This window comes from Pteronotus mesoamericanus, unplaced genomic scaffold, assembly GCF_021234165.1.
Source record: "Pteronotus mesoamericanus isolate MK-2021 breed Mesoamerican mustached bat unplaced genomic scaffold, CSHL_Meso_final contig_164, whole genome shotgun sequence".
Classification (NCBI taxonomy): domain Eukaryota; kingdom Metazoa; phylum Chordata; class Mammalia; order Chiroptera; family Mormoopidae; genus Pteronotus; species Pteronotus mesoamericanus.
This window is the reverse complement of record NW_026555065.1, coordinates 29,590,068-29,607,317: the sequence shown is the minus strand read 5'-3', so window position 1 is coordinate 29,607,317 and position 17,250 is coordinate 29,590,068. Positions and strand designations below refer to the sequence as shown.

The window sequence follows — 17,250 nt, the reverse complement described above, 5'->3', positions numbered from 1 at the left end:
CAATTTTGATAAAATAATTTCAAACTGTGGAAGAGAATGGGAACGTAAGTGTTTGAAAAACGTTTGTGTTTCTTTGCATTAATCTATCTTAAATCCTTTGGACTTTGGATGTCCAAAATTGTAGCATAGCTAATTCTAAAACTCATCCTAGGACCAGAAAGCATGAATCTTTGTGTTTCCTCTAAGATTCCCTGTCATTGCAAAATTAAGGCAAGTTGGATTCTGTGCCACTGATATATCAATACGTATGCTGTTGTGCATTCGCAGGAGAAACTTGTTCTTTTCAAGTTCTGACTCATTATAATGAAAACAATTCATTCCAGTTGTCCCCTACCTTTCATTGCTGATAATATCTTTTGCATGAATTTTTGTTAAATAAGGCCTAGAGAGAGAGGTACTATGAGTGTCTTATCTATTTGCTTATGATCATTGGAAATGCAGAAATTATGAACACGTGACATGAAGAAGCCCATTTGCACCTCATTTGGACCTCCAGAACTTTTTAGAATGAGTATTTTATCTTGGACACGAAGTACAACTCTGCAATACTTCTTTTTTAATTTCATAATTCCAGTCATGGGACATTTTTCTTTTACAATTGATAGAGACCTATTGTTGCTATGTATCCTGCCACGAACCACATGAACAATGTTAAGTTCTACAACCCAAAACTCACTCCTTTTATCTTCTATACCCTATGGTTTTGTTCCTAGTTGAAATGGTCTTCATCATGGTACCACATCATGGTTGTGACTATCACTATTTTTATACTATTCTTCTACAAATGCAAATGTAGCAATAGAAGAAAAGTACATGGTCTTTAAGAAGGGGTGATGGGTGAAGCTGAAGATAAGGATTTAAGGATGTAACCGGGGATGTGACTGATTCCTATTACTGCCAGGGAAGGAAGGAAGAAAGGCTTGCTTGTATTATGGAAGTCCTGAGGTTTAATCTAATACTAGCTTCTGAGAAATGAATTCTGGTCTCAGTTTGGTTTCAGTGATTAAAAGATTTCAGAGCTAGGCTTTCCAGACTTGTAATAAAAGCATAATAAGAAGTTAGATCACTGAACCTTAATTTCTTTAGCTATAAAGTATGGGGAATTCCTTTACTAACTATTTCCTTCTCAGCCTCGCTTATGTCCTCTTTTCCCTCCATATACCTACCTATCCCTTAAATATCTCTGTTCTCAGGAATATGTTCTAAAACCTTTACTTTTTTTTTAAAGATGGGCAGGAAAAAAAGCCTTTATTTATTTATTTATTTATTTATTTATTTATTTATTGTTCAGATACATTTGTCTCCATTTTCCCACCACCATTTTCCCCTTTCCCACCCACCCCACCTCCCACCCTCAATCCTTCCCCACGTTGGCTTTGTCCATGGGTCCTTTATACACGTTCCTTGATTTGACCCTTCCCCTTCTTTCCCACGTTACCCCCCTCCCTCCTTTCTTCTCATTACTGTCAGGTTGTTTTTTCTTTCACTTTTGCTGGATATATTTTTCCTGCTTGTTTGTTTTGTTGATTAGGTTCCATTTATAGATGAGATCATATGGTATTTGTCTTTTACCCCCTGGTTTATTTCACTTAGCATAATGCTCCCCAATTCCATCCATGCTGTCACGAGGTGTAGTAGCTCTTTCTTTCTTTCTGCTGCGTAGTAGTCCATTGTGTAAATATACCATAGTTTTTTGATCCACTCATTTATTGATAGACACTTAGGTTGCTTCCAGCACTTGGCTATTCTAAATTGTGCTGCTATGAACATTGGGGTGCATAGGTAAATTCTTTGCTTTTCTTGGTCTGCATATTCTCCTTGAATAACTTCAACCCATGGAGTTTAACTCCATGTTATATGCATTCTGACAGTCTTTTGTGCTAGACCATTTATGTAATATAATTATTATATTTAAATTAATGTTTACCATTTTATTATTTATTTATGCTTGTTGCCTCTTTGTTGTTGTTGTTCCTCTTTTTAATTTACTTTTGTTTTGGGTTTTTGAAAATTTTTTATTATTCCATTTGAATCTATCAATTATATTATTTATTGTATCTCTTTGTATTCTTTTTTAGTGGGTGTTTTAGGGATCACAATATACATGCCTAGCTTTTCACAGTGCGGTTAGAATTAAAGTACTACTACGCTTTACCAACTTATAGGTCCCTTTTCCCACTTACTTTTTTGTTGTTGTTATCTTGTATATTATATGTACATACATTGCAACCCCATCAAACACTATTATTTTTTGCATTTAATTGTCAAACATCTTTTAAAGAGCTCAGGAAGAAATAATATTACTTAGATAGTTACCATTTCTGTTGCTCTTCCTTCATTCTTGATATTACAAGTTTCCTTCTGGTATCATTTTCATTATCTGAAGAGCTTTCTTTAGAAATTCTTTTACAGCAGGTCTGCTTACAACTAGTTCTCTTACATTTCCTTTATCTGAAAATATCTTTATTTTATCTTTATTTTTTAAAATGATTTTATTTATTTATTTTTAGAGAGAGGGAGTACGTAGGGAGAAAGAGAGGGAAACACCTATGTGTGATAGGAACACCTCCCACACGTACCCCAGCTGGGGACCAGGCCCACAACCCAGGCATGTGCCCTGAATGGGAATCAAACCTATGACCTTTTGCTGTGAGGAATGATGCCCAACAACTGAGCCACACTGGTCAGGACTCACCTTTATTCTTGAAGGCTGGATATAAAATTCTGGGTTAACGGGTCTTTTCCTTCAGTACTTTAAAAATATCATTTTACTTCTTTTTCTGTGAGTACTCTGAGCCTACCTGGCAACTCCAGGTTGACCAGATATCTACATTTTCTTAAACCTTCATTTTATCACTCTTCTTCATCTGTCTTCCTCAAGGAGTTTCTATTACTAAACTCTGCCTTTTTCTCTTTGTCTCCTTAAGAGGTATTTTTGTGTAGCTTTTTACTCTTTACAACCAGTTAGAAAAGATCTGACAAAAATCACTCATTGACGATATCAGTGGTTAATAATGATTTTTGTGTTTCCCTTCCCAGAGGGATTTCTCTTAAGCATGGAAGTCTTGAAAATTGAGCAATGCCTTAATTAAAGAAATGAAGCGTTGTCATATAGAATTCCAAGCTCTGTGCTTGTGTATAGAGATGTTAGCCACAGAGATATTCCTGAGATACCTCAAATTACAGGAGGGAGCAGCCACCTTTACTGTTTGTGATGTTTCAGCCACTCTGATGAGGAAGACACTGGAAAATTCATACAAGGCCAGCAGTGGCTTACAGATTTTTGCTTTTTCTTGACATTCCATTTGGCCTTAAATAGGCAAGAAGTATGAAAAAAACCCTTGAATTTCTTATTTAAATTTTAAACTTTAAATTTTTTACTTTTAGCTCTTTTGCAAAATATATGAGTTGCTTTCAGAAGAGACTCTAAATTGGTGGCTGAATATCTTTCCCCTACTCTAAGTTAAGTAGATAATGTCAAATCTTAAAAGATGCTTTTTTGGAGAGTGAAAAGGCTTGACTAATTTTTGCAAAGTGATATTCCAAACACAAGTTATCAAAATGGCTATGTTTTGTAAGGATCTCAAAGTTCCCTTGCCTTAAGATTTCTGGGAGGTATATAAGTTCTGTTTTATAGAAGAACGTAAACTGAAGCCTAGAGGAGTGGAGAGACCTTCTCTATACAGTGAGTTCCCAGATGGGAAGAAGGCACTTTTGTCTTGGGGCTAAAATTAGAGCACTTGCTCATCTCTCAGCTACAGAGAAGGTCTACTGGTCAAGGGAGGGGTGGGAGTGGAAAGAGGCTGCAGTCCACCTCCTGGCTGATGCCTTGACTTGGTGGAGGTCAGCCAGAGAGGAAGGCTAAGTGATGGTGATGCTTTGATTTATGTTGGTGTGCGATTTATCCACCCTGTTAGACAAGCTACTTTCTTCCCCTGTTCCTCAGGCAGTCTCATTGCTGGAGATGACTGTCAGCTGCTCTCTCTGCGTAGCCACCATCACATGCCCCAGCACCGGAGCCTGGGAAGCCTGACCACAGACCAGCATCTCTGAGGCATGAATAATTAGGTAGGCATAATGGAAGGCACTCACTCTACCCTCCAATTGTGTAAGCCCATTACTGAACTCTGCCACATCAGCTTCTATCTTCCAAGGGGGGAAGTCAGAGGATTTTCGTACAAGGGCACCGTAACTCTAGACAGATTCAATAAAGGGTTTCATAACTGCTACCAAGTCAGGGAGGGGTCAGACATCACCAGCCTTAGCCTGCAGCCGAATGAACATCCAGGAGACATATTTTTCAAGCAGACTCCCACAAAAGACATTCTCACTGAGCTATACAAACTCACAGCGGAGAGGGAAAGACTGCTGGCCAATCTTCTAAGCTCAGACCACATCCTGGGGATCACGATGGGGAACCAGGAGGGGAAGCTGCTGGAGCTGTCGGTGAGCCTGGCCCCCGAGGACGATGGTTTCCAGAGTGCTGGCGACTGGCAGGGGGAGCCCCTCGTGGGCTGTCTCAGTAAGAGGAGCACGCATGGGAACAAAAAGCCCCGGAGGTTTGGTGGAAGCAGAGAGGGCGTGGAGGTGCCCCCACAGAAGGGGACAAGACGGAAAGGACGTGGGGGCCAGGAATCGGCTCCGCAGACAGGGAGGGACCACGTCTGTTCTAGCAACTCTGTTCCTCTTTCCCGAGCAAGGCCTAATCTTTTGCTTCTAGAGGAGAAAGGCAACTTGATCCCAAGAAGGCCGCTTACCTCTTCACGGCGGAGGACAGAAAGCTGCCCCCCAGAGATCCCCAGGACTCTGGACCCTGACCCTGGCTTCGGGAGCTTCGGGACGACTTCTGAGGATGCTGAGCTTGGAAGAGGAGGGTTGCCACCTGCCTGCAGCTCCACAGAGCCAGCGGATAGAGCTGCTGGGGGGCTACAGAGGGCACCTCGCAGGCTGGCACGTCAGCAAATACGTTTCTCGGGAAGTCACGAGGACCCTGAGAAACACCCACATGCAGAGAGGGCCCGGAGGGAGAAGTCTGCTCAGCAGGCTCACAAGAAGAAACCTGTTTCCAAAGTGGTGGCCAAAGTCCAGGATCTGTCTGCTCAGGTGCAGAGAGTAGTTAAAGCGCATCCTGAGGGTGAAGGAAGGATTGCTTTTTGTCCAGCAGCCCAAGCTGAGTTCATACCCAGTGCAGACTTGCTTAGCCTCCCAGGAGCCAAGGCTGGGGCTCACATTTCCAAGCAGCGGAGCAAGGAGCAGCGAGGGGACAGATCATTGCAGTCACTGGCCAGGGAATATCCTCCAGCCAGCACTGAGGGGGCTGTGAACAAGGTCCTCCTGAAGGTGATAGAGAGCGAAAATTTAGTTGAAGCCACTCAGGGGAAGAGACTGGGCTTGCCCCTCAGCACTACGGCCACCCACACCCTCCCAGACACCAGAAGCAAGAAGGGAGCAGAGCTGTCTCTGAGTGGCCGCCACACCTTGTTTCGGGATTTGCCCCACAGGGCCGGCCCTGACTCTTCACAGGGCGGAGGTGATGAGAAGAGGCTGTCTCCTCCAGCACTGGCAGCTCTGGGCATGGTATTTAATAATTCATCCTCTCAGTCTGGCATAAACAAACGGATGTCACCTGTTCCCTCACCTCTATCTCCAAGGCTCCCCAGTCCTCAGCAGCATCACAGGATCCTTCGGCTGCCTGGCGAGAGGGAAGCCACTCTTGATGACTCTCCTGCTAGAAAGAGTGGTACCTTCTCTGGGTCCACCTCTGCTGACACCTTGGAGCCATCATCCTCTGCGAAGGTCACGGAGACCAAAGGAGCCAGCTCGGCCTTCCTCAGAGCAGACCAACCTCGGTTGGTGCCTGGGGAACCTTTGGAAAAGAGCTTGGGGTCCGGGAAGATCACAGCTCAGCCTCAGCGCCAGTCACCTCCAGGTTAGTCCCTGTTTAAGATGCTTTATATCTGTCGTTTTGGTGATTTACAAACTCCTTGTACTATTCAGAGACTGGTTAATTAACAATGAACCAAAATTCCTGAGCCTGTTAGTCAGTTCTCCTTATAGCAAGGAAACTGGGAGTGGTAAAGGGGAGTGTTGAGATTGTGAGGATGGTGGTGACTTGTAGAGTCAGGGGTGTAACTGCTCCCAGAAGCAATACTTTTTACATGTCTTTATCTTACTTTATTTTGGAGGGTATATGCTAAGCCTGCCTCCGTGGTTGCTTAACACAGGACTCTCAAAGGAAACAGGAGCGAACGGGCAGAGAGAAGTAGCAACTTGTAGCTGCCTTGGATGCAAACGCTGGGTAATTGGCCATTTGACCTAAACCTTGCTGCTTATGCTGATGGAGTGGCTTGAGCTTGCTAGGGTTCTCCAGGCAAAAGAGCAAAAGCACACTGTGTGTTGGCTTCTGTCTGTTGTTAGAGATTTATGTTATTTGTTTTTGTTTTTAGTAATCACCTTTGCAACGTCATGGTTTTATGCCAAAAACTTTTTTTTGTTGTTTTTACTAGAGGAGAGATTAATTTAGTCTAATTGAGGAGACTTAGTTCAGATTTTCTTCTACTTTGTTTTTGAATTTCCTAAAGGAGCATAAAGTAAGGTTTACTCTGAAGTTATAACTTATTTATAGGTTAGTACTGCCAGTGGTATAACATCAGTTCTTATGCAAAAGATGCTAAAGAGATAATCTGGCTTGTGCGCTTAATGTGATTTAAAATTGTACATGAACATATTTAAGGGAGTTCTGTAGGTGGGTTCAATAAGACCAAAGAAAAGAGTGTAGAAGAAGTGCCACTCCTGTATTCATTACATTTTCCAGGCCAATGTGGCCAGATGCTCAGGGTCTTGTATGCCATTGTGTAAGTAACAGATTCTTTTTCAGCAGCCCTTTAACAGCATATGGTCAATGCTTTGTCTAGGGAATAGTTTGTAATACAATATATGGTGTCTTAAAGGTTAGAGCAAACATCATGACAATTTTTGAGATAAAAATACGTATCTAGGAAAGAAATACTTCAGAAGCTTTCTGTCCATTTTGAATTCTTGACATTTTATATATTTCTCTAAATCATTGGTCTAGAGGGTGGCTCTTTTTAACATGTGGTGAATGGTTTCATCTTATTTTAGCAATATATTGATCTGGGTTTGATAAGACTTGCTTCTTTCATAATATAACCTATCTGCATCACCAAGAAAGTCATAGACTTATAGATTTTATGGCATATATCCTTAAACCCTAGTAATGAAAATTCTTTTGCCCTATGGATACTTTGAAATACTTGGAAAGGAAGCTTTCCATAACTGTTAGGTGGGAAACTTTTGGAGACATGGGTGTGGAATGGTCACCTTCACTCTGAAAAGTCTTTTTAGAAATCACGCCAAATTCTAGGATTATGTGTGCCCCTCATCCAGAAACTGTACAGTAAGTAAATTCAGCTTCAGGAAATCTTTTTTCCCCTGATTTAGAATTATCTTTTTATTTTGTCGTCCTTTTTCTATATAAAAATATTATAAAAGCTCTGTCATATCTGGGTCAAGGCAGGTACACAGAGGACATTCAGTTTCTAGGTGGCTGACCTTGAGCGCACTGAAGGGCAAGTTCAATGGATGGTCACCTTTTCCCTTGGTTTCTCCATACAATTGCTCACAGCCATTCCCTTTGCTTCGGTCCCAGACCTTCCACTGGAATCATCAGTAGCCCTTTCAGGAGCCAGTCATTAAAATCAGAGGGATTCCTTGGCAGGAAGACTGCCTGTGCTTTAACTTTATAAAAGGAGTTGGAAAGGGAAAGGAGAACAGGAGCGTGAAGCAACCATTTTTTCGGGCACAGGTAACTTTTCCTTTTGCTGGGATCTTTCCCTAGGACATCCAAACTTGATCTCTTATCTTGGCTCTCCTTTGAAAACCATGAAAGGAGGGAGTTCTCCAGAGAGTATTTCTGATCTGTTTCCTGTGTTCTTGTTCCCTTTCCTCCCTTTATCCCTGTTTTCTGTAGCTGAGTCCTCTTCGTGTTCTGGATCCGTCAGTGACTTTCTGCTCTGGTGGGTCCAAGCAGGGAGAATTTTCCTGCTTCCAGCTGCCTTTGTCTTTCACTTTATTTCTCCCCCAACCTCATCCCTCCAGGGGACTGGTCTATAATTCATTGTCACTGCACAATGGCTCTTTGTCTGGACCCACCTCCTCCTTTCTCCCATGTCAACTATTACCAGGTTGAGTTTATGGTCTGTGGACATTTATTTCCTGTGGAAATAACATGCAGCTATTTTATTGAAGTGATGTGTTAACATTATTGAACACTCCCCTTAACTGCTCGAGTAAGAGATTAAGTCTGGCAAAAGTGATCAGATCCATTTCCGTTTGGAAGATTCTTAAATGTTATGGATAAGTAGTAATTCCCAGGAAAGAGTGGAGTCTACTTCTCCTCACAGGACCAAAACGTTAAAGCCAACACCACCACCCACAAAGGCAAAAGCATAAAGGTATCACAGAGGCTCTTGGTCCACATCCTATTGGCTTTGTAGTTTTTCTAAGTTTTCATTCCAAGGAGTACGTACAGGAATTTCTTGTCAGGTGGTGACAGGATCAAATAGAGAATATACTAACAATGAATAGCGGCCAGATCTGTCTTCTCATCATCCACTTCCTTGCCTCCTTACCCCTCCCCTGCCTTGGAATTGGTTTCATAGTCTTTTATTTTGGGGATGGAAACTGCTGTAGAATGTTCCCAAGCTTTCGTGCAATGTGGTATTTTCTCAAACCTTGAGGGACTCTAGTTGGGCAAGCCTGCATAGCAGCGGCTTTGGGGCTGGCATTGCTTTCTGTTTTGATGATTTCCTTTACCTTTGATCTTCAGGAGACCCTTTTAATGCCAGAAGAATCACATGAACTTGGCTCACCATGCTCAGGAAAATGCCCAGTGTTTCCGTGTGCTCCTCAGCAATCTTGTGATCTTTTCCTTTGATTGAAGTCACTGAGGTGGTGATGGAAATATATGCCTCAGGCCTAATTCTCCCTGATGTTATGAATCATTTGACCAGTTCTTGTGCCCATGAAAAGATACAGTTAATGTCAATGGATTGAGGGTTGAGAATCATAATTGTAATAGATTTTATTATATCTAATGCTGCTGTCAAAACTTTGATCTCTCTCTGGATATAAATTATAAGAAGTAGATGTAATTTCTTCCTACATTAATACTGAGGTTTGATGCAATTCCAATAAAATTTTAAAGAAAGTTTACAACAGTAATGGAGATATGCAGCCATTTAAGATGATTACAGAAAATATGTAGAAAGATTACTGCAGAACGTATGTAGAAAATTATCTGTAATTAATGTTAAGAAGGAAAATAATATTCAACAGTTGCATATGCCATCCTATACCCATATAAAACAAATGTAAGAATTAAATTGACACAAAATACATTGCTATGTACTTTTAAGAAAGTAAAAGGCTGGTAATTGAAAATACATGTAACTTTGACTTAGCAACCCTACTTTTATGAATTTAGCTTGCATAAATAAGTGGAGTAGTAAGATTATATGCATAAGGTATTTACTGCAGCATTGTTTGTAGTGCCAAAAATAGCTGGAAAAATTTTGAATGTCCATCAGTAGAAAAATGGTTAAATTATATTTATTTTCTATAATATTATGAGGCTATTCAAGGTAGTGAACTAGAACTATATCTAGCAAGTTGCAAAGTAAGGCATAGTACTCTCTTGGTTTTTGTAAAGACAGTATCATCCTTCTCCATGTATGAGTATATGTGTTTGGTAGGGCTTTGAATATCATGAAAACATGAATAGAAAAAGACTGGAGTACCTTGGCTGGTGTGGCTTGTCCTGTGAACCAAAAAGTCACTGGTTCGATTCCCAGTCAGGGCACATGCCTGGGTTGTGGGCCAGGTCCCCAGTTGGGGGCGTTTGAGAGACAACCGATCAATGTATCTCTTGCACATCAATGTTTTTCTTCCTCTCTTTCTCCCTTCCTCTCTCTCTAAAAATAAATAAATGATAATAAAAAAGGAAAAACACTGGCCAGGCTCTTCACGTTCTTTGTTTAGGGGCAAGGTAGGGTGAGGTGGGGAATGAAGTGAAGGGGAAGGCTCCAGAAGCGCTGGGGAAGAACATTAAGTTCTTTTCTTTATGTGTATGTTGTCTCACTGGTTGTGGTGAATTTTTAAAGAGCAATTTTAACTACTTTTTAAAGAAAAAATACAACCAAAGTGGTTGTGTGTATGTGCATATATGGTAGAATTGCAGCTAAACCACACTTTTTTGTGTGTCCACCATGTCCTTTAATGAGGCAAAGGTTCAGCATTCAGACTGCAGCTTTGTTAGGACGGCAAATTCAGGTTGCTGGAGAGCTGCAAAAGCAGTGCTCCAAAAGGGCTAGTCAGGGACATCCAACTGGGTGAGAAGAGAGCATTATCCAGAAACTAGGAAAAGGCACTTTGGAAAGGTTCCTGGATTAAACCAACATCCCCAGGCCTGAAGGAATAAGGTACAAGGGGAGCAGAGGTCACTGGAAGCCCAGATAGGGGAGCTGAATGTAAAGGACCATGTGGCAGGAACAGTGGCCTGTGGTAGGGGTACTTGGCAGGGAGGAAGCTGTAGGAATAAATATCCTGGCTGCACTTTTCTTTGATCTTCTGCCTGGAAACCTCTTCTAACTGAAGCAACCAGAAGGCAAAATGTAAGGATGTTGGTAGATGTGATCTGTAAGGTCAGCCTTCTGGACCCAAGAGCATGTGGAGAAGGGTGGAGAGTAGATCTGGAGGGGCAAGTGAGAGATAAGATGATGCAGATAGATTGAGCCATGAGGACTAAGAAGTGTAGAAAGATAGAATGGTATTTTAAACGAGCAATAAGGCAAAGGAGGGTGTGTGTGTGTGTGTGTGTGTGTGTGTGTGTGTGTGTGTGTGTGTAGTATATATTTTGTTATAGAATACTGGTTATCTTGATAATAAATAATTATTGCACCGTTTCATTCCTTTGCTGTATGACCTTTCTACCTCTCAATTTAATTAGGTCAATTGTCTTATTGTTTAAAGTTCACAAATAGAGGAAGTGAAAGAATTGGAAGATCTTGTGGTACAATTTTCAGTCTGTGAATTCAGAAAAATTTATCTGGCTTTTAAATACAAAGCTCTCATATTTGTCAATGATTGACCACACATTGTGCTTGGCTGCTTTTCATGCAAAACACGAAAAGAATTGAAAAATATCTTCCCAAATTATATCAAATTAAGAATAACTAATTTGCATCTGAAATATGAAATAGATTTTCTACCAATCAACAATTTGTATTTTAAGTTCCATATGAAATAAAGTGTTTCTCTCATTCAGATTTTGTTTTTCAAAAGAGAATATGTTTTAAAGGCCAGGACCATAACCAAGATCTGATCTTTAAAAATCCCAAACCAGCTTTACATAAATGAATTTTTTCCTGGGTTAGTAACCAGTCATGTATTGAGCATAGCACCGTCTATTGAATTGTTTTCCATTTGCCTCATTTCTAGTCTTGGATTCCGAGTACAAGATTTAAAGCAAGGGTGGCAGTCTGTGGTCCTAGGCCAAACACGTCCATCTATTCTGAAGAAATATAGACATGGCAGAATTAACACTACGATTAAAAGTAACAGCCACTAAAAGAATCTAAAAGAGAAGACAATTTTTTTAAATAAATAGAGATTAAATTTTGATGAAATATTTATTGAGTATGTACAAGGTGTGGCAAAAATAGGTTTACAGTTGTGAGTACATTAAACACAGTTTATTCTTATATTATTATTTATGAACTATTGTATTATTTTCCATACAAACACCTTTAAACGTACTTTTGCCCCGCCCTGTATTTTCACATGACTCAACTGTTCTGCCTCATAGCGTCATTGGTTGGGACACACAAAAAAGAGACAAACTTTAAAGGTTATAATTGGATTACATGCATTTTATCAAATTGATGAAGCAAAGTACCGAATATCGAAGGTGTATACTTTGTTTTATCCTTCATGGATTCTTGTGGGAGAGGGTGCTTTTTGAAAACAATAGACACCAACTCTGGGCCTGCTTCCTGCCTCTTGATAGTTTTCATCAGATAAATGACCTTTACTGCCTATCTTACTTCATCTGCTTCCTGATCTCTTATAAGGATCGTAATTCCTGTTAGTTCTTAAATCAGAATCACCTATGCTATTTAGTACATTTTTGTGGCCTCTGGGCTGTGCTGTCAGGCCAGACCATCCCCCACTAGAGTTCCTTTGAGGGTCCTGGAAGCTCAGCTGCCTTCCATCTCATGTTCCAGAGTCTCTTCACTCTCACAGAAAATCTTGGGAGCTTTTTCACAGTCATGCATTGCTCCAGTGCATGGGACCAGAAGCTTTCCCTGTGGCCCGTGCCTTATAGGTAAGAACTTGAGACTAGATCAGATTAGGATTCAGGCATGTATAGGAGACAGAGGGCCCTGTGGGGTCCTTGAAAGACACTAAAAAATAGGGAGGGGCAATGGACAATGGGAGGAAAAGTATCATGAGAGAACAGGTCAGGACCAAAAATCTGGATAGAGATATTTTTCTCAAACTCTAGCGGGAGAGGCCTTGGCATGAAGGGAAGGAATAACTTTGTCCTCAGAAGCCCGTAGCTTTGCAAGTGGAAGAGCTGCTTTAGAGGAGCAGAAACTTTCTGACCAGAGGCAGAGCAAAGTCCCAGTCACAGTGGTCTGGAAGAGGTTGTCAGCAGCCCAAGGGCAGCTGAGTGACAGAGTAACAGAGCCCAAGCGGGAGAAGACAGCAGGCCCCCAACCCCATAACCTTGTGGGCCCCACTGGAGGGCATGACTGGGGAGGAAGAGCCAGAGAAAAGGCCTAACTTCCTACCAAGCCAGTGAGTGAGGGCTGCAGACATTGAGTTTCAGGTTTTTGTGATTCAGGTTTTGTGTGACACGGTTGTATTCACAATAAGGCAGTAAATTGGATCACCCAGGCTTCACGTAATTTTTTCTAAAGTGTTATGATACAAGTTTTTTATTTAAGTCTAAGTTAAAAAAAAATTTTCTGGGAGGAGCTTTAAGATTTTATCTCTTTTTAGAGAGAGGGGAAGAGAGGGAAAAAGAGGGAGAGAAACATCAATGTGTAAGAGATACATCCATGTGTGAGAGATACATTGACCTGTTGCCTCTCACACACCCCAACATGGGGACCTGACCGGAGAACCAGGCATGTGCCCTATACTGAGAATCGAATCTGTGACTCTTTGGTTCACAGGCTGGTGCTCAATCCACTGAGCCACACGAGCCAGGGCTAAAATTATGATTTAAGATTTTGCATTTGGGGGGAGAGCCCAAAAATAATCCTGTGACTGATTACAGCTGTTGGTTTCTGGGTTTGCCCAGAGCAGTTGTAGAGAGAGTAATTAACATATGTGGCTGGAGCCTAAATGTAGTCTCCCTGGGTTCAGACATGGGTCTCGGCATGTCTGGATAATTACATGGTTAGACCTGTCACGAGCTGTGTGCTGCAGTGCTCAGAGGATTGTCACAGGGCCGAGCTCATCCTAAGGAAAGCAGGATTTGAGGCACATGAGCAGGTGCCCGCCCCATGGGGGAGGAGCAGCACTAGAAACAGCATGATGGGTGCCCTCCAGGCTTTTTGCTGACTCCGTTCTCAGGGATTCGGCTGGGTGGTAGGGAGGGAAGACTTCCATGAAGAAAAAAAGCACTGCGAAAAGTTACAGAGTAATTATACTGGAATTTCCTTAAGTGATTGAAGACAGAGCCTGCATAACAGTAGACAAACCTGTGGTGGAAGAGTCCCCACTCGAGGTGCTGTTGAAGCGGGGGCAGTGTGGCCGGGAACCTAGTGGAATGAACCAGCCTTTAGCTCACACTGAGGAGAAGTGGACAAGTGGGAGAGGTGAGGCAGCAGTGCCGTGGAAACCCATCTGGCGTCCTAGCTGCAGCTGCCCTGGTGACAATTCTAGCAGCATGAAGAGGCATGTTAAACAGAGCAGGAGAGAACAGCAGTGATAATGGGAGGATTGCATCCATGAGCCCAAGTGATTCCTAGAATGATTCAGAGAAATGTGTAGAGGGAGGGGAGTACCAACACTGGTAGAGCCAGAGACATAGTGATTTTGTACCTTGTTGCTACTCCCCTGGCTGCATTTGCTGGGAAAAATAATATCTAATTCATAGGGTTCGTTTGAGAATCATGTAACATACAAGAGAGGACCCAAAATAAACCAGAATTATCTTCTGGAGGGTGGGGCCTCTTGTAATACAGGCTTCCCCTACTAGGTGAGTGTTCCCAGAACCCAGCTGTATCGGTGTACCAGCTGGCGTTGTTGTGAGAGGCTGCGTTTGGCATCAGAGAATTTTTTTTTGAAAGACTCTTTCAATGTGCTTGCCCATTTTATGATGGGTGATTTACAAGCCCACACCTACCCTCACCAATCTGAGTGTTCAGCAGTTTTTGACCAAAAATGGCATGATTCCCTTGCCCTACCCTCCCTATTCACCCCACCTGGCCTCGAGCAATTTTTTTTTTCCACTTTCACTGGATGAAAGAAGTCCTCAAAGGGAAATGTTTTCCCGATGTGGAGATGTGGAAGAGGTGAAACAAAAAATGGCAGAAGCACTAAAAGCCATCTAAGTTGACAAGTTCAAAAAGTGACTTGAGCAGTGGAAAAAACATCTTGATAGGTTTATTGCATTACATAGAGAGTACTTTGAAGGTGACTGAAGTTTAAATGTAAGAATAAATACACAATTTTTTATAAATAAAATCTGGGGTGTTTTGTGTCCCCCTTGTAATGTTAATGAAAATACTTCATAAAACATTAGAAAATATTAGCTTTATTATAATTACAGAGCATTGTTGGCTCAGGAGGGAGAAAGGATTTTAATAATTAACTCTTTTTGGTGTTTTTCAGTGACGATATGATGCTACAACTGGTTCAAACGCTACAAATAGTTCACAACTGGTTATTCTATGTGCATTTCTTGATTTGCTCTCAGTTAAAGTGGCTACATTTATTTCTATTTTTAAGTCACTTATATAGCATATTTTGATCTTATTGTTTTCTTTAGGTTAGTGTTGATTTTCTACCTGATTTATAAAAAACTTGGCAATAGTGATCTATCTGATATCTCTGATGCACTCTTTACAGAGTTTAACTTAAAACTGGCTCACTCAGTAGCTTTTGAATTTAGTCAGGGTGTTTTATTTTTGAATTGAAGTAAGTAAAAAGAAATTACAACTGCATTTTTGATACTAATGTCATTCCATTATGAAATCATAAGTTAAAGAGTGTTATAGCAAAAGAAAAACCAAATCTCCTTTCTTCTTACCAATTGTTTCCGAACCACCTGAAATCACCTCTTTCATCTACAGAACTTTTCCGATTTCTTTTTTTTTTTTGACACCTCACCTGCATATGTATTTATTAATTTTAGAGAGAGAGAAAAGGGGGGGGAGAAACATTGATGTAAGAGAAGCATTGGTTCGTTGCCCCCCATACATGCCCTGACCAGAGATTGAACCCACAACTTAGGTATGTATGTGTCCTGACTGGGGATTGAACCCATAACATTTTACCGCACGGCACAACATTCCAACCAACTGAGCCACCTCGCCAGGGCAGCTTTTTTAATTTCTTCAACAAATAGTAGTTTTGTCCATTCTGATATCTCTATCATTTTGTGTGTGTGTGTGAAGACAGGAGGTTTTGGACATCAATTATTTGCATCTTATTATACTAGTATACATATTTTATAATATTCTTTCATTGTTTTCTGTGTCAATATCAAATTCATATCAAGCTTTTGAATGTAGGACTCTATCTTATACTTAAATGGATGATTTGCAGTTCCTTGAATATTATGTCACAAGGTAGTCAATATGTATTGATTTAATTAAATATTATGGTTGTTGACTTTAATTAAAAACCACCCTCCAATTTACAAGTGACAAGGCAGTGACTGTGAGGGACAGAGTGTCCTAGGAGTAGTTAAACAGAATGGTATGGCTTTAGTTGATGTGCCATAGCAGAGTGATGTGGGTTTATCCCTGCCATGTTCTTGGTGTCTTGTCCTCATTTGGAACCTGTTTCTGCTGGTGATAGAATATATCAGAATTGAAACAGATGTTTTCTTATTTTAATGTTTCAAAAAGACCTCCTCAAAGAAGATAACAGTGTCATGTTCATCATTATTTACCTGGAGTCAGGTTCATTACATGTTCTGCCACGTATTCAGTGACTGTTTCATTGAATGAGTGTATAGGTGGGTGAATGAATACTAAGAAAACTTGGTCTGCAAACTGATAACAGGGATGATTCCCCCCTTTTATCCTATGTTAAACAGAATGAAATTGATTTCATACCATATTATGTGATTACCATCATCCTATCTTGATAGATAATGCTTTATTCTTTAACTAACCTTAAAAGTATTAAAAGGAATACTTTAATTCAGATTTCTAAAGGAATCTGAATATATTCGGAGGACAGGACTGAAATTTAATGGAACTTGGGTTCTCAAAGTCACATTTTTTTGTGAACAAAGAAACTGTTCTTTTAACTGGAATAATTTTACAACATATCAATTTTTAATGAACAAGCTATTTTTAATCTTAAGACGAGACTTAACTTTATTGTCAACAGCAGTCACTGAGGTGAATAGTCAAGTGATCAAACTTGAAAGGGAAACCAGAGGCAGCTTACCATTCTATGTATTTTGCTGGTCACAGATTAACCATGTTATATTATGCATGATCAAAGTCCAGCTTATTTGCACCAAGGTACCGTTTATGACCAACACATTGGGGACTAGAAGACTGGACAGGTACTTGTGACTCTTCCAGGCTGATGCAAGGTGTCCTGCAAGGTCTACCTACTAAATGCCTGGTGCCCACCATTGAAGTCTGCCTTCCCTGTAAAAGCACTGTTGTGAAAATATCTGTGTATAATGCAAACACAAGTTGGGACCATGTGATTGACTCCCAAAGCTATGCACAAAACTCATTGTGTTAATTTGCCAGTAAAACTCCTATTATTACCTAGCAGAGCAGGATCCTCACAGAATGAGTATAGGACAGGGTTCTAAGAGTGGAAGCAGAAATCAAGGCCAGGTAAATGATATATAGGCCAATATAATGGCATGAGAATTTGACACCCCAAACCAATGGAGTAGTGAGAGAACACCAGGGACTTCAATTCCGTCTGCAGAATTCCTTTGCCTTTGCCATTGCCATATAA

General features: G+C 40.9%; 1 protein-coding gene across 2 annotated transcripts in view; it reads left to right on the top strand.

Annotated features, from left to right (window-relative positions):
- Nucleotides 1-4,077: 4,077 nt before the first annotated feature.
- The window catches only part of FMN1 (formin 1), a 342,380-nt gene continuing 329,207 nt past the window's right edge, over nucleotides 4,078-17,250 (top strand). Inside the window, exons 1-2 of one of the 2 annotated variants that reach the window (XM_054565623.1) lie at nucleotides 4,078-5,929; nucleotides 7,671-7,693. In XM_054565623.1, the coding sequence (XP_054421598.1) occupies nucleotides 4,078-5,929; nucleotides 7,671-7,693 (1,875 nt within the window). Of the gene's footprint in view, nucleotides 5,930-7,670; nucleotides 7,694-17,250 lie in introns of those variants that run through there. The other variant, XM_054565622.1, reaches the window with a different exon arrangement.